Below are 23,818 nucleotides of genomic sequence, written 5' to 3' on the forward strand. Positions count from 1 at the left end.
GAAGCCCATGGACCTAAAGCCCATTACCACTTAATCCACCTTAATTAATTCAAGTCCATGTTCTTTATTAATACTAATTATTTATTCAGGCCCGATAACTAAACACAACTTTCTTTTATTAAATACGAGAATTTAGGATGTTACATTGAACATGTCTATTGAATCTTGGAATGAGCATGTAAAACTTTGGTGACCTAGTCCTACCATGGCTAGAGTTAGTCTCCAAATGATCCTTAAACTGTAAATATAAATAGAGGGAGCTCTCAACATATAAAAATAAAACTGTAAATATGAATTTCAAGAAACCTTACATCAATCAGAACACGCATTTGGTGGCCAGGTCCTACCATGGCTCGAGCTAGTCTCTGAATGGTCGTCAAACTTCCTGATCTGACTTACCTAAGTAGCAGCAAGATGTGTGCAACATATAAGATGAACTGCAAATAATACCAACAATTCAAATAATTAAGTTTCATTCAAGGTACACCAACAATAAGAACAAAAGAAATATATTTAAGTAGAACTGACAATACATAAATTTTAACTTGAATCATTCACCTAACCAATTTGCATACATCTAATTCCCAAGCTAACCTGCCTGCATAACAACCAAAAGACCAAATAAGGAGAACATAATTAAATTAATATGTGAATTTCACTTACAAACAATAACAAATGGTAGAAATTTGAATACAAAGTCCTAGTTATAAGTTATAACAGCTTCAGAAGAGTGAAAATGATGATATAAAAAAATGAATATGAAATACAGAATTTATAGAAATGATTGTTAAAATGATTTTTGAAGTATAAGATAAGGTCAAATAAGTAGTGGAAATTTGAAATTTTAAAAATTGAACATCTAATACTTGAGGGTTTGACAATAGCTATTACATGATTTTTATTTTTAGATGATTTAGATTTAAAGAAAATGCATTCATTAAGGATATGAATTAATTATGTTGTTAGTTTTGGTCTAAATTTGAATATTAAAATTGAACATTCATTGTGTTAGTTTCGGTTTAAGTTTGAAAATTAAATTTGAATATTAAAATTGTCTGTTTTAGCTAAAAATTAGTTTATAGATGATTTAAATATCTTAATATGTGAATTAATTGTGGGCTATTGATTAATTTAATTAATTTTTGAATTATTTAATTGTTAAGAAAATCATAGAAGTGATTGTTATATATGAAAACAATAGAGTTTATTCAATAAAACTCAATTGTTTTAATATATATATAGACTAGGTTAAGTACCCGTGTGATACACGGGTTGGATAAATTATATTAGAAAAAATCAATGAATCTAAATATGCACTTAAAACATCTAATAAATTACAAAGAAGACAAATAGATTTACATGACAAAACTCTCTAAAAATCTCTTTATATACAACGTTCGTAGTCTTTTTTTAAACATGACCATCTTCATAAAAAATGAGTACTTTGAGTCCTCTTGTTTTAACTCTAGACAGCGCAACATATAACTGGCTATGGGCGAAAACTGGTTGTCTAAAAAGTAAACCAACCCTAGAAAGTGGGCTTTGGCTTTTATTGATTGTCATTACAAAACAAACAGCAACCGGAAACTGCCTCCTTTGAAATCTAAACATAATTGTTTTATCTGTTGGTATAAGATTTGTTCTTGAAATATAAGTGCGGTCACCAATATTGATTCCAGATATGACAACTTCAATAACACGATTATAAAGTCTTTTACCTGTAGTCTTGTTTCATTACATAGACCATTTTTTTGGTAAACATTTCTAAGTAGCATGATCGGTACTCCAACTTTTAGTACTAACTTGTGATTTGACATTCCAGAAATTTTTAATTCATTTAAAATATCAGGAGAGTACATATTTTCTTGAAGCGTGTCACGAACATTTTCATCTGGACATATACTATCAGAGCTAAGGTATTCTTTCGCTTCTCCTGGAAACATGGACAACAAAGGATCGTTAACTTCCTCAACGACCTCATTTGTTGGTGAGCAAAGCTCATTCACTAAAGAAATCTGGATTTTCATAGTCTCTGAGGATACAAGGATATACAAAGTTAATTAATTGTGAAATAGGATCACTGGTATCCTTAATAAGAAGATCGTCAGGAATATCAAAAGTCGCGTCACCATCATTTTGACCACCAAGTTTTCCCTCTCCTAGATCCAAAAGCCAATTAGCGAACTCTTTTGTTTCTTGTTTTAGATTTGTTACTTCCAACGGTTAACCTCATGTTTTTTTGTCAGTTTAAGTAGTTTGCAAATACCCCAAAGGTAGGATGAACACAAAGATGCATTAACAATGTCTTGCCTTGGGCCGCCTTGAACAATAGGAAGAGTTTGTCTAAAATCACCACCAAAAGCGACAACTTTTCCACCAAATGGCCATTCACAATTCATGTTACCATTTTGACCCAACATGTCTCTCAAGGTTCTGCCCGAAGCTTCAAACGCATGTTTATGAGTCATAGGTGCCTCGTCCCATATAAATAACTTTGTTTTCTTTAATAATTGGGCAACATCAGTATTTTTTTATTGCCACAAGATGAAACCTCAGTAAGATTTATAGAAATTCCAAACCTTGAATGTGTTGTTCTTCCTCCCGACAATAATAAAGCGGCAATGTCGCTTGAAGCAACATTCAAACCTATTTCTCCTTTGGATCTTATTAAAGCATAAAGTGTCTTCCACAAAAAGGTTTTATCAGTTCCACCATAACCGTAAACAAAGAATACAACATTAGTTTTGTACATATTGTAAACGGTTATATGGTTACTATACACTAAAATTAACAATATCTAAAATTGTAATATTTAAATAATTTATGCAGGTAAGTATAATGTGTAAAGTTAATATTGATGTGATGATTGATAAGGCTAATAAGGAATGTTTTAAATCTTAATTAAAATTATCTTTTAAATATTAAATTTAATTAGAAATTACATGAGTGTGTCACTTGTCAAAATATTAGGCCAACTAATGAGTTTGTGGTTCAACCAACATTTTTATTTATTATAATAGTAGATTTCAAATTTGTATTTAAAAAATCTTAGATATTCACTATAATTACTTATTTATGCTAAATATTCATCATCTTTAATTTTAGTGATACATTCCAATCATTTATACATTTATTAATTTCTGTTTTTGAGAACCGAATATTAACCACTCTTTTGTAGTTTTAATAGTCTCCAATCTCAATAAATTTTCCATCTTTTATATTTGAACAATTTTTAATTAGGCATAAATATCAAGAATTTCCGATTTTTCTAAATTATTCCGGCTAAATTAAAAAAATAAACTAATAAACTAAATAAATATTAAAAATTTCCATCCTTTTATAGTTGACCAATTTTTAATTAGGCATAAATGCCAAGATTAATGTATAAAATTGAAAAAAATAATTAGCTAATGAAATTTATTGTTAAATAAGGTAATGATCCTAAAGTGTTAACAATAATTTCGTGATAATTAAAAAAAATTAATAGTATATTGTTTAGTTACTAGATTTTCAAGAAAAATGGAAAAACTTTTATAATAATATTTACATTTATTTATTTCTGTTTTTACAAAACCGAAGTTGACTTTTTTGCAACAATCTTTTGTAGTTTTTAATAATATTCAATGTCATCAAACTTTCCATCATTTATATTTGACAAATTTTTAATTATTATAAATGACAAATTTAATGTATACTGGAAGTTTAAATAATTTACTTTTGATTCCATTAGAAAGTTAATATGTTTTGAATTAAATACACATTAATTTATTTGACCAATTTAATATGTTGTTTATTACTTATTTCAATTTTATATTTAATAAATCTTTAATTATAATTGATTATTTATGCTAAATAACCATCATCTTTAATTTTAATGATACTTTCCAATCATTTATACATTTATTTATTTTTGTTTTTAATAATCGAATTTGACAATTCTTTTGTAGTTTTTAATAGTCTCCAATCTCAAAAAAAGTTTCCATCTTTTATATTTGAACAATTTTTAATTACGCATAAATGTCAAGATTAATGTATACAATTAAACAAAGAATTATATAATGAAATTGATTTTAAATAAAGTAATGATGTTAAAGAGTTTGAAATAAACTTTACTGCAGATTACAGTCACTTTAATAAAATTTTAAATAGGGAATGACTTCTGTGTAATAAAATTAAAATTAATCGGTTTAATTTTAATTATCTCTATATTGTTTTAATAATAATTAATTAGTGAAGTTAGTTATTAAAACTTTATTGCTTCGATTTAACGTAATACATTTAACTAAAAGGTCTATGAATCGAAATAAAACTAAAGATTATTTACAAAATAATTTATAATAAAATATACTTTTATTTATTTATTATTTTTGAAATGAAACTCATAATAACTTACTTTAGTTGTATATTTAACCAGGCTGCTATGGTTAATTTTTTTTAGATTGTGAAGCAAAATGATTTTTTTTTTGTGAAATGTCGAAGAAGTTGATGGGGAGCTAATATGATTATAACATGTTCATGTCTTCGTTTGGTTTTTTAATTTAGGTGTATGGTAAGTTTGTGTAAGTATTGACTTTTTATATACACAATTTAAATGTTTAATATCTTGGTTACAAACTTATGTTAAATATTTGTGTTGGTTTAATATGTTAGTTATGAAATTTTTTGGTTGTCTATATTTAGATGGTTGTTTATATGTTTTCAACCCAGGTGTAACATGGGCTACTATTCAAGAAATATTTGATGGGTTAAATACTTTTACATAAATGAATTTCTGATCATCTATGTCTTCCTATCCAGTCGTGTAATGTAAGGCCCCGGTACCGGTAGCCCTACTTTAGCGTCGGATTTACTCATAAACACAGTTCTTACAAACCAGAGTTAATTAAAACATTCGCGGAATATAAAAGCTTTCATAAAACATTTCGTAACAAAACACGTCTTGTCTTAAAACATCATTTTGTCTTTCAAAATTAACGAACATTAACTTAAACGTCTTGAGTCTTCCGATGCCAGCCTCTTATTCAGTGCCACGTGTCTCCTCAAGCGAGCTGCCTCATCCTACTCACATGCGTGCATACTAAAAGTCAGCTACGCTGAGTGAGTTCTAGTTAATCGTACGCCATACAATACAACACATACATACATATCCGAAGATACATATCCATACTTCACTAGTTACCCTTCTGTTCTACATACATACTTGCTACCATACATACATACATATCTACAATCACTAACCTCAGTCTACCGAGAGTACGTTCATAATCCGCCGTCTATACCTGTACTCACGATCGTGAACACGTAAAAGGTCCGCAGTCCTTACCTATGTTCACCATTCAAGGTACGTACAAGGTCCGCGATCCTTCCCTATACCATCATACATCCACAACACGTACAAGGTCCACGATCCTTCCCTATGTTGCAACCTAATTCATAGCACGTACGAGGTCCGCAGTCCTCCCCCATGCTAAAGCACGTATAAGGTCCACAGTCCTTTCCTGTGCTGACGCCTATCTACATTACGTATAAGGTCCGCAGTCCTTATCTACGTTACGTATAAGGTCCGCCGTCCTTATCTACGTTGGCGTCTATCTCCTATAACATGTATAAGGCCTACCGTCTCTATCTACGTTTACATCTATCATCTACATCACGTATAAGGCACGCGGTCCTTAACTACGCCATCACCTGCCAAGTCAATGTCCAACAGAAGTTAGAGGGATTTGCCATCCTAACTTACTATGTCGAACGTAGAACTCACATACCATTCGTGTACCCGTATACACATACTTCACATATACAATAATTACATCATAGCATAAAAACATTCTAGGCGTTCTTTACATCCTTCATTTAACAACCATACCCCTTGTCGTTACGTGCAATATCCGAAGATCGTTCACGCCCCGACAAGTATTCATTTGTAATATTCATACATCCTCGATATATAATATTCGTACCTTTATTTTTAACCTGACAGTACGCGCAATATCCGAAGATCGTTCGCGTACCGACAAGCAATCATTCATATCCATCACATATATCACATATGACATACACTTATCACTTAGGATAAATGTATTAACAACACATCGAGTATGCACACAGCCCCGAAAACATAACAAGGAATGGGGCTAGAAACTCACCTGAACTCTGCTTCTTCCTCTGATAGTTGTAAATCCCTTCTTTAACTGAGCTCGGCTGACTGTATAAGTTACACGTATCAATACTCGTCTGATCTAATCTGGTGGCCTAGTATTAGCTTACTTTTACTTATCGTTTTAATCTATTCTCTAATCGGACTTGACTTTAGGCGAAGTTAAACCTTAGGGGAACTTAGCTTTAGGCGAAGTTAAACCTCAGGCGAACTTAGCTTTAGGCGAAGTTGTCATCAGGCGAACTTGGCTTTAGGCGAAGTTGTCATCAGGCGAACTTGGCTTTAGGCGAAGTTGTCATCAGGCGAACTTGGCTTTAGGCGAAGTTGTCATCAGGCAAACTTAGCTTGCAGGCGAAGTTCAACCTTAAGCGAACTTAGCTTGCAGGCGAAGTTGTCATCAGGCGAACTTGGCTTTAGGCGAAGTTGTCATCAGGCGAACTTAGCTTGCAGGCGAAGTTCATCAGGCGAACTTAGCTTGCAGGCGAAGTTGTCATCTGCAGCTACTGTTCGTTCTTAAATCCCTTAATCACCTTCGTTTCTTAACCAAATATCTCGATTTAGGTACCCACGGGATCGTTTGACCAGCGCCTACAAACCCCAACCATCAAATCGACCTAAGATCGATGTTTAAAGGGTGCGATTTAGGCATATAGGTTACGGGTTCTTTTTATCAATCGATTAACCCATCAAATCATAACCATTTTCAGTAAGATTAGCTTTGTTGGATTCGTTTTTACCATACAAACTCAGATCTATCATTTCTCAAATCAAACCGAACCTATACGAACGATTTCTAACTATAAACGTACCTTGAGCGAGTCGAACTACGAACCCGGTTAAGCCTTGATGTTGTTTTGGTCCGTCACGACGTTCCAGCACCAACAAGCTCGGGTTTTCGCCTTCGGATCTTGGTTCGGGTTGTGTGTGTTTTGGTGGTGTATGGAATATGTGAGAATGAGGATTAAATGGTGATTAATGGTATTTATATTTAGGGATCATGGGCTTAAGCCCATGGACTCTCCTTCCTTCTTTCGTAACCCAGGTCCATAACCCATATCCATTACCCAACACTAGCCCGACCCATACCAACTCCTACTCTATTTATTTATTTCCCGATAACCCGAGTAAACTTTCCCTCTATTATTAAGTAATATAATTAATATCATTTTGGAAATTTTGGGATGTTACAAGTCTTCCCTCCTTAAAGAGGTTTCGTCCCCGAAACCTAACTTATTCCCTATAAAAGGAAAACTTCTTATATTTACACACTTTATTGAATCGTCTTTGCTTTCTGAGTTATCTTTCTTACTCCTGACTTGTAGTCATCGAATGGTGGTCATGTGTTTTAGCTATTTAAGGTAGCTCGTCCATGAGACCCTCGATGTACCAAGACTCATCTCATCCTTCCAAGGCTTCGATTAGTACTTTTAACACCATTGTTTAAAACAACATTTCATCATAGCATAATAATCATTCATAACCAACCTCAACATATTACACGTCACTGATAAACATAAGTTTTAAACCTTAATACAAAACAAGTCCTTAAGCAAAAGTAACTTAATAAAACCATTGCATGAGCAATTATTCCTTCATCAAGTGTTCCTCTCTGCAGTTTCCCCAAGTCTTTACCCTTTCACACCTCCCGCCCCTGATTCCTTGCAATCCCTAGCCATGTGGTCAGCTTTTCCGCATTTGAAGCACTTTGGACGATCAGGGCATTCTCGAGAATAATGCCCACTCTTTCCACACCGATAGCACCTGTCTGTCCCAGTCTTGCATTCTCCCCGGTGCACTCGCCCACACATCTTACATGCATCCTTGTTCCCAACCTTGGCCTTCCTCTCATCAGTTGTTGTCACCATCTCGCCAGACCGCTTAGTAGAGGTAGCCCATTTCTTCTCCTTCTTTTCCTCCACCACCACATCGTCCTCAGCCAGGTCAGCGTAAACCACTTCTGCAAGTTCAACAGCAGAGTCAAAAGTAGCAGGTTTATTTTCCCTGACTAACATGCGGACTTTTTGTGGCAATCCCCTCACATAACATTTGATTCTCTGGACCTCAGTGTCAACCATATCAGGCACCAACCTAGATAGTCGGTTGAATTCAGTAGTATACTCACGATGCGTCATCGTACCGGCCTTTAAATTCAGAAACTTCATCTCCGTCCTTTCAACCTCGGCATCTGCACAAAACTTCTTCATCACCAACTCCTTCAGATCGTCCCATCTCAACGCCTTGATCTCATCCCTAGTCTTTCTCTGCTCCACACTTTCCCACCAATACATAGCTTCTTCCTCAAATGACTGAGTAGCATACCCCACAGCTTGGTCGGGACGGCATTCGCTAATGCGGATAATCTTGTCCATAGTGGTTATCCATTGGAGAGTAGCGATTGCGTCTCCCAACCCAGTCAGCTTTTGGCGGGTCGCATCCTTTGAAGGACTTATAGTTGCACCCATCTTGGCCTCTTTTCCTGTCATCGACCTTCACAGATTTATCCTCACTCGAGGCCTCTCTTTCTCCTTCCCCATCCTTCCTACCATCACCACCTGCCCCTTCAGCAGTTCGTTCACGGCTTCCAGCAGATCTTTCGGGATTCAGGTTCTTCACAGCAGCAACTACAGCTTGAACAATGGCTGCTTGAACTGCAGGGCTAAGTTGAACCTCTTCGTTGTTGTTCTGGTCTCCTCCAGTTGCGCTTCCTTCATCTTCGGTGTGGGAAGCTTCTTCTACCAAGGGTTGCCGGACCAGACGAGGCCTGCCACGACGTCCAGTGCGACCCCCAGTTCCAACAAATTCTCCAGCTCCAGCCATTAGTATTCTAAAAAGGAAAACACAAACATCATCACTCAAGGAACTATTTAGTACAAGGATAGCAAGGCTAACAGGTAATAACAGTGGCCAGCTGTGACTAGCTGATCACGTTGCTTTCCGTGTCCTATACACTTCCCTTTATGAGTCTCTTTGTGCTGGTTCTACTTAAGCAGTTAGTCAAATCAAACAATCAATTATTCCTATCCCTAACCTGCACTCATTCTTCATTTAGCAAATAAGCCAACATTAACATACACCATTTACCATACACTTTACCTTTACTGAGCTTGCTTGAGTGACACATGGCTATCTTGAACTGGCATCTTCTTTCTTTCTCATTTTAAATCTCATTATATGTTCGAGTCTAAGCATGTAGGATGCTTAAATCTCTCGAACTTATGCTCTGATACCAACTTGTAAGGCCCCGGCACCGGTAGCCCTACTTTAGCGTCGGATTTACTCATAAACACAGTTCTTACAAACCAGAGTTAGTTAAAACATTCGCGGAATATAAAAGCTTTCATAAAACATTTCGTAACAAAACACGTCTTGTCTTAAAACATCATTTTGTCTTTCAAAATTAACGAACATTAACTTAAACGTCTTGAGTCTTCCGATGCCAGCCTCTTATTCAGTGCCACGTGTCTCCTCAATCGAGCTGCCTCATCCTACTCACCTGCGTGCATACTAAAAGTCAGCTACGCTGAGTGAGTTCTAGTTAATCGTACGCCATACAATACAACACATACATACATATCCGAAGATACATATCCATACTTCACTAGTTACCCTTTTGTTCTACATACATACTTGCTACCATACATACATACATATCTACAATCACTAACCTCAGTCTACCGAGAGTACGTTCATAGTCCGCCGTCTATACATGTACTCACGATCGTGAACACGTAAAAGGTCCGCAGTCCTTACCTATGTTCACCATTCATGGTACGTACAAGGTCCGCGATCCTTCCCTATACCATCATACATCCACAACACGTACAAGGTCCACGATCCTTCCCTATGTTGCAACCTAATTCATAGCACGTACGAGGTCCGCAGTCCTCCCCCATGCTAAAGCACGTATAAGGTCCACAGTCCTTTCCTGTGCTGACGCCTATCTACATTACGTATAAGGTCCGCATTCCTTATCTACGTTACGTATAAGGTGCGCCGTCCTTATCTACGTTGGCGTCTATCTCCTATAACACGTATAAGGCCTACCGTCTCTATCATCTACATCACGTATAAGGCACGCAGTCCTTAACTACGCCATCACCTGCCAAGTCAATGTCCGACAGAAGTTTGAGGGATTTGTCATCCTAACTTACTATGTCGAACGTAGAACTCACATACCATTCGTGTACCCGTATACACATACTTCACATATACAATAATTACATCATAGCATAAAAACATTCTAGGCGTTCTTTACATCCTTCATTTAACAACCATACCCCTTGTCGTTACGTGCAATATCCGAAGATCGTTCACGCCCCGACAAGTATTCATTTGTAATATTCATACATCCTCGATATATAATATTCGTACCTTTATTTTTAACCTGACAGTACGCGCAATATCCGAAGATCGTTCGCGTACCGACAAGCAATCATTCATATCCATCACATATATCACATATGACATACACTTATCACTTAGGATAAATGTATTAACAACACATCGAGTATGCACACAGCCCCGAAAACATAACAAGAAATGGGGCTAGAAACTCACCTGAACTCTGCTTCTTCCTCTGATAGTTGTAAATCCCTTCTTTAACTGAGCTCGGCTGACTGTATAAGTTACACGTATCAATACTCGTCTGATCTAATCTGGTGGCCTAGTATTAGCTTACTTTTACTTATCGTTTTAATCTATTCTCTAATCGGACTTGACTTTAGGCGAAGTTAAACCTTAGGCGAACTTAGCTTTAGGCGAAGTTAAACCTCAGGCGAACTTAGCTTTAGGCGAAGTTGTCATCAGGCGAACTTGGCTTTAGGCGAAGTTGTCATCAGGCGAACTTGGCTTTAGGCGAAGTTGTCATCAGGCGAACTTGGCTTTAGGCGAAGTTGTCATCAGGCGAACTTGGCTTTAGGCGAAGTTGTCATCAGGCAAACTTAGCTTGCAGGCGAAGTTCAACCTTAAGCGAACTTAGCTTGCAGGCGAAGTTGTCATCAGGCGAACTTGGCTTTATGCGAAGTTGTCATCAGGCGAACTTAGCTTGCAGGCAAAGTTCATCAGGCGAACTTAGCTTGCAGGCGAAGTTGTCGTCTGCAGCTACTGTTCGTTCTTAAATCCCTTAATCACCTTCGTTTCTTAACCAAATATCTCGATTTAGGTACCCACGGGATCGTTTGACCAGCGCCTACAAACCCCAACCATCAAATCGACCTAAGATCGATGTTTAAAGGGTGCGATTTAGGCATATAGGTTACGGTTCTTTTTATCAATCGATTAACCCATCAAATCATAACCATTTTCAGTAAGATTAGCTTTGTTGGATTCGTTTTTACCATACAAACTCAGATCTATCATTTCTCAAATCAAACCGAACCTATACGAACGATTTCTAACTATAAACGTACCATGAGCGAGTCGAACTACGAACCCGGTTAAGCCTTGATGTTGTTTTGGTCCGTCACGACGTTCCAGCACCAACAAGCTCGGGTTTTCGCCTTCGGATCTTGGTTCGGGTTGTGTGTGTTTTGGTGGTGTATGGAATATGTGAGAATGAGGATTAAATGGTGATTAATGGTATTTATATTTAGGGATCATGGGCTTAAGCCCATGGACTCTCCTTCCTTCTTTCATAACCCAGGTCCATAACTCATATCCATTACCCAACACTAGCCCGACCCATACCAACTCCTACTCTATTTATTTATTTCCCGATAACCCGAGTAAACTTTCCCTCTATTATTAAGTAATATAATTAATATCATTTTGGAAATTTCGGGATGTTACATGTAAGTTGTGTTATTATTGTTTCCTTTGTAATATTTCTAATTTCCATGTCTTTAATATATTTATGAACATCAAATACAAATAACCTATAATTGTCACTAAAGTTAATAGTATTTGGTTTCCCCGTTTTTTAGTTTTTCTGATTTGTGTATTAAAATCCTTCATTAAGTCAACAAAATTGAAACATCATACTCTATAAAATTCTGTTTTTATATTTATGTTATTTATCTTTTTCATATGCTAAACATATTATATTCTATTATGGATGTCTTCAAAATTAAATAAAATATAATTTAAAGTCAATTAACGTCTTCCAATAAGAGAAGTAATTCAAACGGTTAGTCATTTTAATATTTTTAGTTACCCTTTAAATGTTTTTTAACAACGCATTTTTTTGTAAACGTGCATCTTTAACGCCAAAAGAACTACTTACTAACATTTTAAACGGTAACATTTTATTTTAAACTCGTTAATACACTATATTTATTAAAATATAGATTTTATAGACTAAAATATAGTAAATAAGTATTAATATGTTATTAACTAAAAATTAAGCACTTGTCACATAAAATTATAAATGATTTTTAATATATCTATTATGAACTACATTATACCTTTTTGATAAACAAATTTTTAATAACATTGAATGTATGTTTACACATTTTTTTTCTATTTTCTTTTTTAGAAATGATATGAAACATAATTTTCAGTTATCCAATACTATTTTATTTTCTTAAAACCAATTAAAATATGTGTATACGAATCAATTTATGTTAATTAGAGGCGTAAATATATTTCTCCGTTATTTTTTACTTATATTTGGTTTACTCAATTTATATTGTTTCCATACTTAACAACAAAATTCACAAATATAGATGTGGTCCATATAAAAATCAGTTTTTTGGTTAAGTAAGATCATACCAATTATTATTTTATATTTTAGTTTGAACTAAAATTTTCATAAACACATTACACTAAATAAAATCTAAAAGACCAAAATTATTTTGACTAATAGATTTGTTTTAAAAGTCGTTGTGTCAATAATGTTACTAAGGAATATGAATCAGAAGAACGATTTGTGTAATGGAACGATTGCAAGTAATTAATTTGGGTAGGCGTTTTGTTGAAGTAAAAGTGATTTCAGATACTAATACTGGTTATCGCATTTATATAATTCGTTGTGGTCTAACACCTTAAGATACGAAACTTTCGTTCAAATATAAGAGAATGTAGTTTTTTTTCCAATTGTAGTATGTTTTGCAATGACTATTAACAAAAGTCAAGGTTAATCTCTAGCAAAAATAAGATGGAGAAAATGTTCATGGCCAAGTGCATGCTTTACAAGAGGAAAATAAATATATGGGTTGCATATGGACAAGATTTAGGGAAAGTCTATTAAACTCATTTCCAAAAAATACTGTAAAAAGAAAGCTATGTTTCTATAATATATTAAACTATTCTATAGCCAAGGTCATTGTGCAATTTGATTTTGTATTATCAATATATCATATGTTGGAGACACTTGTCTTCGTGGATATAAAGATTATTAATATAGATCAATAACTAAAACCAATAATTTAAGATTTATACATACTGTTGGGCTCAATGAGAACTACTAAATATTTACGAACCACTAAAAATTATTTAGTTCACCTTTTGTATGTATTAAAAGATTAATACATTATTAGTATCTTACTAATGGAAAATAAAATGCGTCACTATATCAAATTGTTGCCACATCCGGACTGTTATTAGCAGCCATATGGATATGTAGTTAGGCATGCCAAAATGTATTGTTGTGCAAGTTCTTGTCATGATTTAGAACATGTTTGAGCTAATATGGGTTATTAGCATCTTGAGTTCAAGTCATAACAAGTTCAATTCAAGATTAGAGTGTATACAAGTTATGGCTCTATGAATCGTTAACAAGTCATATAAGCCAATTGATGTTTCTAAGTGTTTAGTGATTAGCTATCAAAAAAACCAATTTATTCCTTTTTATATTAATCTTTGACAACACCGAAATACTACAAATTAAAGTATAAACCTTGTATATAAGGAAGTATTTAGGGAGTTGTAAATACTAAATTTATGATACTTTTGTTAAATAAATAGTTAAATTGTATAGACTTTTGTTCGTGTTTATTTTAAATTACACTTCAAGTAGTTGTTCCTACATCTTGTCAAAGTGAAACGTACTTAAACCATAAAAAAAACACGAGGCTCACAGTTGGATGTCAATCCTTACATGTTGAAGATATAAAATAATTTGCGAATTAACTATTGGATATAGGTGAAGGGAATGTTGGGGTGTCCAAATGACGACGAATGAATGTACAAATTCCCAATGGTATTTTAATTAACAATTCATTATATCAAGTATATGATTTAATAAACTTTGTATATCCTTCGATTTTAGACAAGTTCAATGAACTTAGTTTCAAGAACGGACAATATTGTCGATTAAAATTATATATGCTTATTAGACGATTTCTATATTTCCATCCGTGGCGCCCACGGGTCAATAATCTAGTTTCTCATTAAATTCAAAATGATTACAATAAAGTGGTAGACAAACAGACAACAAGCTGAGCCGCAACCCTTTTTGAATAACAAAACCAATCCTACTAAAAATGATTGTGCTGATAGAAGGTTAAAACAGTATTGTCATTTGATTTTGGTGAAGAAAGCTTGTATTTAATAAATGGTTAAGATTTATTTTGTGATAAATATATGTAGTTGACAGAAGGTTAAAGAGAGGATAACAACTACTCGTTTGACACTTCATTTTAAAAATAGTTTCCGCGCGAACCTAATGTTAAAATAAATAAATAATGTTAATATACTTTGTTTTAAAAAGGCTACATGTAAAAATCAAGAATTTTATTCCAGATTAACTTGATACAAGACTTTGCGTTATTATTTAGAAAACTACGTATTTTAAAGGGCGTGATGTGTTGATTACAATCATAGACTACTAGCAAACGATTCTCTATCAGACCCTTTATGTGTCGGCTTCTTCTCGATCTGTTCAGACTGAATCTCAGTCAGGCTATGTGTAGTGGAGGGGCTACAAATTGGGGCGTTTTGCGCCATGTGGCGCCCAGTCAGCAAAGGGTGGGTTTTTGTTTTTGGGGTGTAATGGTGTTGTAGCCCCATATATATATATATATATATATCTATATATATATATATATATATATATATATATATACCACACACACATGTATGTAATAATAATATAATTATAAGGGAAGCAGGCGAGAAGAAGTTGCCCCCCCTCCTCGCCCCACAAATCGCTAGGGGGGTGGGCGTGGTGTTGTCGCCGGGTTTCGCCCCAAGTTGGCACCCACTACACATAGCCTCAATTTCTTCTCATAAAACTAAGTTAGTTAGTTATTAAACCAAGTTGGCTTTGTGTTTATAGCTTTAAATAAGCCATGTGTATGTAACAGAACCTACTATATGTATAATTGTATGTGTATGCATATGTAAAGATACGCCTTTGTTATTATACAATACAAATTACAAAGTGTATTATGTGTCATATGCATGTATGATTGTATAAGTGGATGTGCATGTATGTAGCAGAACTGTATATATGAGTGTATGCATGTGTGTGCGTTTGTATAAGTGTGTATGCAACATTAATCTACACACAGGACTGTATTCGAAAGAAAAGAAAAGAAATCAACGAAACTGAAGACTGAGAGAAACCAATAAGTGCTTGCAAAAGGTAATTATCCGTATATAGTTAAATCACATTCGGATGGTCTTTTTGAATTACTAATTGTCAGTCCTTTCTAGATGTTATGACGAAAATGAAGAGAGTGTTGTTTTGAAGAAATAATTATTTGAATGTTTCATTTGAGGGCCTCTTGTTTGAAGCAAATGCTGTTTTTCTTTATGGTTCTGTTTCAGCCCAATTAATTAATTAATCAGCTGGTTCACACGGAACCGATTTCAGTTCATACTGAGCATAATGGGTCTCATCGGTATGAACAGAAATCGGTTCCAGGTGAACCAAAACAGACCCACACTCTCTCGCTTTCGTGGTTCGGGCCCTGGTCCAGTTCTGACTCGATAATCAATCCTAGGCTGGAATCTATAACAAAACAATAAATGTACATAGAAGAGGCGCTCACAGGCTCTTACGCTCAAAATATTAAATACATGGAGAATGTTGCAATCTTTTGTTTGAACCACAAAAATAAATATATAAGCAAAGCCTGTTACAACTAACTAAACCAAAAATATTATGAAAATACAAATTATATTTATTTACCGGAATGGAAAGGATCTTATTTCTTCAGCGACAAGTACGCTGAAACATGTATATCATAGCACTCTGCATCCCATGATACATCCTTTGACATTGCCTCCAGTATTTTTCTATTCCACTGTGATGGCTTCTTCTTCTACAACCCAATCAAAATTATTAATTACTGATAATGCAAATTAATAGTTTGTTTAATAAATACAATACCCACAATTTCATCAATTGCTTGGTTTAGTGAGACATTTGCAAAGGTGTTTAGAATGTACTCCGAAAATCTGGTGAGCTGCGTGTTGTCAGGATCAAGATAATTCCTGATGCAATGAAAGTATAATTCAGATACAAAATGAACAAAAATTCAAGTGACTTAGTTATTTTATCTAACATTTTAAAATTTATTATAGTTATTTATGTTATATCAATAATATTACCTTAATCTGTCGTCAGCAACATTCACAGGGACAGGAACAGTTCCATATTTTATGGCCTTGATCTACATTTAAAGGTAAACGTATTTTTGATAAAATAGATATTAAATACAAAATATATATAAAATACATACTGGAATTTGGAGCATTGGATCATCAAAAGAACACAATATAATATCAGATCCAGCAAACATCAAATGCAATAGAGATTCGTCATACTCGTCAACAAATCTCACATTTTCATCCTGAAAAAAGAAAATAAATAATCACGCCATTTAAATAAAATGTTCGGGTTTTTGTAATTTTTTTATCATACCTTGAGATCTTCCTGAAAGGAATCCAGTTTGTTTTTCTTGTTAATTCCCACAAAGATGAACTGCAGTTAAACCCAACCCAAATAAAAAGTAAGATTTATAAAACTTTTTTTATTCAAAATTAATATATGATAATGTTATTGAACACACTAACCTGAGCATCCCTTCTAAAAGAATCCCAAACAAGTGATCTAAGATTCTCCAAATCAGCATCTGAATCTTCTGTAAACATGTACCCGATCTGATAATATGTAATTAGTAATTAACTATCTATTCAAAATTCAATAATAAGGAAAGTTAAAAACCAACCACTTACAAGAACAGATGCAATATTTTCAGGTAATCTTAACTGCTGTTGTAATGCAAGTTTGGAAACCGATTTTCCCCTCATATCATCTGCGGTGTAGCCGCGTGGAAGAAACTTGTCGTGTGAAGGATCCCAAGATGAGTCATCATATCCAAATGGAGCAATCAGCAATTTGTTCCTGAAATAACAAACATTATCCCATGATGAGTTGTCATATCCAAAGGTAAGGGCGTAAACAAGCCAAGCCTCTCGTAAGCTACTCGAGATCGGATAGCCAAAAGCTCGAACTAACCCGTGCTTAAATGAGCTCGAGCCTAAATATAAATAAACGAGCCCGAGCACGAGCTTTATTTATCGAGCTCGAGCTGGCTCGTGAGCTTAAACAAGCCTAGCTTGAAGTAAGCCAACCTCGAGCCTAATCAAACTCGGAATCGGCTCGGCTCGGCTCATTTACACCCCTATGCATAAGATACATAAAACATACTTATGAGTGTCTAAGGCAGCTTCCAGTCCATGACTCAAGGTACTGACTATTTGATCTTTTGAATGTATTGATGACATCGTTATGACTTTATTTGAATAAACGATTCCTGCCTGCTTGATAAAAAAGTTTATGAAAATCAATATTAATCATATAGACATATATTAACATAGAACTGTTTTGATTCAACTTTCAATCACCTTCAAAATGTTTACAAGATGTGGTTTATTATTGTCTTGAAACCGATCATGACGATGCAATTTAGCTGGATCAAGTCCACACAGTGCCAATTTATCAGGTTTCTCAAGGCACTACAAAAATATAATAATAACAAAATTAATATCATAACTTCATGAAAGAAAATGTTAAAAGAGTTTTACCTGAGATTTAAAGCTTTGACAAGTCAACATTATTCTAGTAGCAGTAAGACCCTGTGAAATCGAACATTCAAACAAAGTTCACCATAAAAAGCCTGTAATCTGCAAAAAAGCAACGTAAATGTGATACTATTAATATTAAGCAAACCTGATTAACAAAAATATCCCAAAATAATGGTCCAACTATTGAAGTTTCCCAGTTGTGTATATGTATCACATCAGGTTGTTTTCCAGATTTAAGTATATAATCCAGCGAGGCGCGAGAAAAATATGAGAATCTGTCACCATCAAGTAAACAAGTAACGAAATAATTAATATATTTAAGATATAGATAGAAAATAAAATGATAAAGATTATAAAGTTGCCAACCGCTCAAAGTCATTAGGGTATCCATATATCTTCTCGTTATTGAAGAATGATGAGTAGTAAATCGGCTGTATAAAAGTAGCCCCTATGCCATTTACAACACTGTAACAATAATAATAAATTGTATTATGTGAAATTTAACAAAATTAAATGGAACATGCTGAATGATAATCAGAATTTAAGAGATTCACCCTGTCCAAATCTTGTTCCTGTGAAATTTACCATCAAAATACGAAGAGAATTCTGCCTTGACTTCTCTTAAAGAATTGATCTTTTCAAGATTTAGAGTTGCATACCTAAATCAACAACAACAACAACAATCATTATGTTTAACAACAACAACAATAATAATAATAATAAGTTTAACAATTACATGGGTAATATAACTTCCACTAAATTCCCATGTTTTTGTAGCACATGAGATAATGAGGTGACATATGAAGCCAAAGATCCAACGGATGCAACAGGTTCCATTTCAGTGCAAATGTGGATTATGTGAAAACCTCTCCTGTAAAAATATAGATATTGTGAAACGTGATTACTATAATCATTCTGTTTTCAAAAACTTGGAACTAGGCCTATAAACAAATGGGGTTTTCTTGTCCGTGTTTGTTCGTTAAGAAATTGAGTGTGTACATGTTTGTTTATGGTCGTTCATTAGTAGTATAAATGAATGGTCCATGAACATAAAAGAACGAATATAACTGAACATAGATGAATGAATATTAAAAAACTTAACTGACCAAACACCAATTAAGGGTCTGTTTGGTATGAAGTAATAGAATGAACAAGATAATGAAATGGACAAGGGAATGGAATAGACAAATGAATGAAATGAATCATTACCATTCAATTATCTTGTTTGGTTACCACATAAGAATGAAATAAATAATCACTTTAGTATTATTTTTTTATTAAATAGTAAACTATACATAAATAATAGGAATGGTAATAACATAATACGATATAATAATAAAAATATAACAATTATTACAATTTAATAATAATAATAACTTATGTTTGTTCATTTATGTATTCGTTTAAATTGTTAGACCTATTAAAATTTAGTCTGGTTTTATTAAATTAAATATCAGCTATTACAATTTAGGCTAGTTTTATTACTTTTTAGGCTAACAAGTTGATATTCATGTTTACTTTTAGGTAGTGTTTGGTATGAAGTAATGGTAGACGGAATTGAATGGATCATTCCAAAAGAATGAAATAAAACATGTTTGGAAAAAACACATATTACTAAGGAATGAAAAATATTATATATGGAAGGAATTTCATTCCATTGATTAATGACAGCCAAACATGTTTTATTTCATTCTTTTGGAATGATCCATTCAATTCCGTCTACCATTACTTCATACCAAACACTACCTAAAAGTAAACATGAATATCAACTTGATAGACTAGAAAGTAATAAAACTAGCCTAAATTGTAATAGCTGATATTTAATTTAATAAAACCAGACTAAATTTTAATAGGTCTAACAATTTAAACGAATACATAAATGAACAAACATAAGTTATCGTAAATAAACGAACTGGCATAAGCAAACATTCACGAACATAAATGAACGAACAACACATAACGTGTTCGTTCATTTAACTAAATGAACAAAAAGTATTGTCCATGCTCGTTCATTTATTAAGTAGATGAACTCCCGCCGAACGGTTCACTAAACATTTGGTTCATTGCAGGCTTACTTAGAACATTACATTCTTGTTTTGCTTGATAGGTGAAGAAGTTGTGCCAAAATTTCAGCGTCACTTTTAGAGATGATGTCAGCGAAATAATCAGCTACGTTAAGTGTCGTTTTAATAACTAGACTTCTAAAGCCAGAAGCTTCTCTAGTGTCAAGGATCCCAGTCAGCACCATTGAGTCTATTCTAAGCAGCAAATCAGACCTGATTGAAAAGGGGTCTGGTACAAAATGTAAGAAATTAGTGATATTAATGACTTCCAGTTATGTTCCTAAATTTTAAAGATTTATAACTACTCGTAAATGGGCCTGTAAACAAACCGAATGCTCAGTGGGTAGTTCGTGTATCTAATAAATGAATATGAACAAAACTTTGTGTTCATCTAGTTAAATAAACAAACATGAACACATGTGTTGTTCATCCGTTCTTAAGTTGGTTCATTTATGTCCGTAAGTCCGTTTACATATTCGTTTAAATGTTTTGGGCCCATTGCAATTTAGTTAAGTTATATGAAACTAAAATATCACCCATTCTAATTTAGTCTAGTTGTATTATTTTTTCAGGCCTAACATATTGATGGTAAGTTTACTTTCAATTGGTGTTCCCTCACTTATGTTTGTTCATCTATGTTCAATTACATTCTTTCATTTGTGTTTGTGAACCGTTCATTTACACTGTTAACAAACGGACATAGACGAACACCAACACACTCATTTTCTTAACGAACGAACACGAACAAGAAAACCCCATTCATTTAATTGTCCACGTTTGATCGTTTTTCGGTTAAAGTTAACGAACGAACACGAACATGTCCCGTTCGTGTTCGTTCGGATCGTTTACAAGCAAGCCTACTCATAAATAACCGTGACATGTTAAAGTAAAGGCCTTTAACTTACCTTTTGTAATGAAATCATGTGTGTGACTTTGACTTTCCATCTGGTTGACTTTTTCAAGTAAGGATTTGTGCTCTCTTTTCATTTCATCTAGTTGTTGTAAAGCTTGTACTCGTTGTCTGTTTAAGTACAAGATATCTGAATCAAACATTCAACAAATATGAATACCTAAATATACTGCAAACACACATACAATTACATAATCATGAAATGATATAATGACTCACTCCTTTGAGCTTCTGTGAAAAGTCGCCATATGTCATTATGAGATCTTTCAGGTCCATCATTTTTGGACTGCAAGTGGTCTTGTGGAATTAAAATAGTACTTACTTAATTCTAAACATACAGAAAAGATAATCAGCAGCAAAGAGAACAGATAGTTACCTGATTTAACTCAATGCTGTTGTGATTTTCTAACCTGGATTACACACATGAGTTTAAATTAATCATGTGATTTAATACAATGTTCTAAACTGCTAAAGCTGCTTTGAAGGCAAAATAGATCAAACCCTAGTGTTAAAGCATTGCAGTATCCTGTATTGATCAAGAGTATAACAGGTGCAGATAGGGCTGTAAACAATCCGAATGTTCAGCGAAATATTCGACGGAAAGTTCGTTTTTTTTCATTCGTTTTTATAAATGAAAAGAAAAAAAAACATGAATGTAGAATTTTGTTCAACTAACTAAATGAATGAACATGAGCAGAGGCCATGTTCGTTCAATTGTGTTCGTGAATGTTCGATAATGTGTTTGTTTACATCCGTTTATGTTTGTTTGTTCTTTTTGCTTATTAAAGGTTTTTAATACTTTATAATTAATTTTCTAATCTTATCATACAAATTTAAGAAAAATTATTAACTGCAAAACAAAAATATTAACATACGAATATGACTGTTAAAAAAACACCAACACAAACTTAGTAGGCGAACCAAGCCATTGACACTGACCATCACCGGTTAGCCAAATCAAATAAAACACTGTTTGTGTTGGTGAACCGTTCACAAACAAGTTCATTTCCTTAATGAACGAACACGAACAAGAACTTCCGTTCGGTTAGTACAAGCTTAACGGACGAACATGAACAGGGTTTACAGCTGTAGGTGCAAGTAATAGCAGGTATGAGGCATTCTGAAGTTTGGTGACCAGATCGATAAACAAAACACGAAGTTTTAGATCATAAGCTCGATCTTTGTAATTCTCATTAGCTCGAAAATTAGAATTCTTAAACTCTCAATGATATAACCAACAATCTCGGGTATATATACTAGTTTAAACAAGAAAACCTAACTAGACTAGAATACAAACTCCTTATCATACTCAAATACTAATTAATTAGTAAAACAATAATAAATAAATAAATTCCTTGTTGTCCAAGTCATTGGCTCGACTTGTTCACCAGGTAATTTATTCCATGTAAACCTAGTCACGTGCTCAAATTGATAAACAAGACACAACCCATCATATGGTCGATGAGTTGGCCCAACCGGCCTCATTGAGTCGAGGACGGAAACATTCAACATCCGAATGAATACCAATTGCTTGTGAATGGATCAATTAGGGTTCACTTGAAAGAAGCAAAAAACCACTAAAATCAACTCACGTAGCTTCTAATTATATTTATACTTTTAACAATAAAAATCTCGAATTTCAGTGTAACACGATGCAATGTATCATCGTCGTAAGTGTAACCTACGAAGTAACCTAAGTAATTGTGAAGGAAGCATTCATGATAAATATACAGCAAGTTTCATCGTTCAATTGAGTAATTACTTACCCAAAGCAACAAACCGGTCGATTGTTATGAGGTTTCCACTTGGAAGTAGTAGTGAATTGAGCAAGTGTAGATCTCAGTAAGCCCTCCATTTGGAGCTTAAGATTGTTGCTTGTTAAAGATAAATTAGTATCACTTGAAGAAAGCATCAACCAATTGCAATTGCGTGGATGGAAATGGTGGAAGGAACAAGAATGTGGATAACCAACGCCTTATTAAAACAAAATAACTAACTTCCACATATTAATATATCGATTACTTTCTTATTTTATTCTTTTAATTAATTCTAAACGACCCGCAAAATAAAATGATTTATTTAATTTCATAATCGAGATTTGAACGTGTTTAAACTGGATTATGTGAGATTTAAGACTCGTAAGTAAATAATATTATTTTATTCAAGGAATAAAGAAAATATTTTTAATGGAAAACACGTGCGAAGTCAGATCGTATAGAGGAATTTTGGGAAAAAGTTATGAAGAAACGAACGTTTTTGGTTAAACGTGTGAATGTTGAACCTGAAAATCAAAAAGTATTCATAGGTGAATCCGTTTGAGCATTGTAGAGGATTGAAAACCGAGAACGCATGCGAAAACGTGACAACTCCGAGTTATAACGAAGCGGGAAAATGTAAATTAGTGTTTCGACAACGATCGTAATATCACACGTATCGAGGAGATAGTAAAATATATACTATTATTATATTAGTGAACTATTATTTGGATAAGATAGCTCGAATAGAGACCGTAAGTTTGGATAAGTTATTTTTAGGAAAACAACTGCACTATTTTTTTATTAAGCTCGGAGCAATGCAGTACGACACCGTGTAACGATCTACAATAACTTATTATCGGAAATAATAAGTTAAGTTGGGAACGAAATATATAACGACACTCGAAGTAGCGGGTTTGTCTGAGTGAGAGGGCGATACGCGAACGAAAACCACGAGGAT

The 23,818-nt window shown here is 33.8% G+C and overlaps 2 protein-coding genes across 2 annotated transcripts; both read right to left on the reverse strand.

Moving 5' to 3' along the window:
- Positions 1-399: 399 nt before the first annotated feature.
- On the reverse strand, positions 400-2,468 carry LOC143597830 (uncharacterized; the record flags this gene model as incomplete). Its single annotated transcript, XM_077076215.1, has 5 exons — positions 2,267-2,468; positions 2,082-2,159; positions 1,804-2,032; positions 595-598; positions 400-437 (listed from the first exon to the last, which is right to left on the reverse strand). Coding segments are annotated over exons 1-5 (551 nt in total), but the record flags the coding sequence as incomplete, so codon positions are not given.
- Positions 2,469-16,097: 13,629 nt separating this feature from the next.
- Positions 16,098-22,958, reverse strand: LOC143597831 (putative starch synthase 4, chloroplastic/amyloplastic). The gene is made up of 19 exons (XM_077076216.1): positions 22,870-22,958; positions 21,480-21,513; positions 21,323-21,389; positions 21,099-21,233; positions 20,218-20,422; positions 18,867-19,001; positions 18,685-18,789; positions 18,497-18,595; positions 18,276-18,405; positions 18,131-18,181; positions 17,951-18,061; positions 17,754-17,863; positions 17,279-17,447; positions 17,117-17,203; positions 16,965-17,024; positions 16,783-16,893; positions 16,652-16,713; positions 16,435-16,534; positions 16,098-16,362 (listed from the first exon to the last, which is right to left on the reverse strand). Exons 1-19 carry the CDS (start codon positions 22,956-22,958, stop codon positions 16,246-16,248), a joined length of 1,977 nt encoding a protein of 658 aa, XP_076932331.1. The 3' UTR covers positions 16,098-16,245.
- Positions 22,959-23,818: the final 860 nt, after the last annotated feature.

This window comes from Bidens hawaiensis, unplaced genomic scaffold (genome assembly GCF_021521415.1).
Source record: "Bidens hawaiensis isolate Kalapana, Puna unplaced genomic scaffold, B.hawaiensis_p1.1 tig00049126_1, whole genome shotgun sequence".
Classification (NCBI taxonomy): domain Eukaryota; kingdom Viridiplantae; phylum Streptophyta; class Magnoliopsida; order Asterales; family Asteraceae; genus Bidens; species Bidens hawaiensis.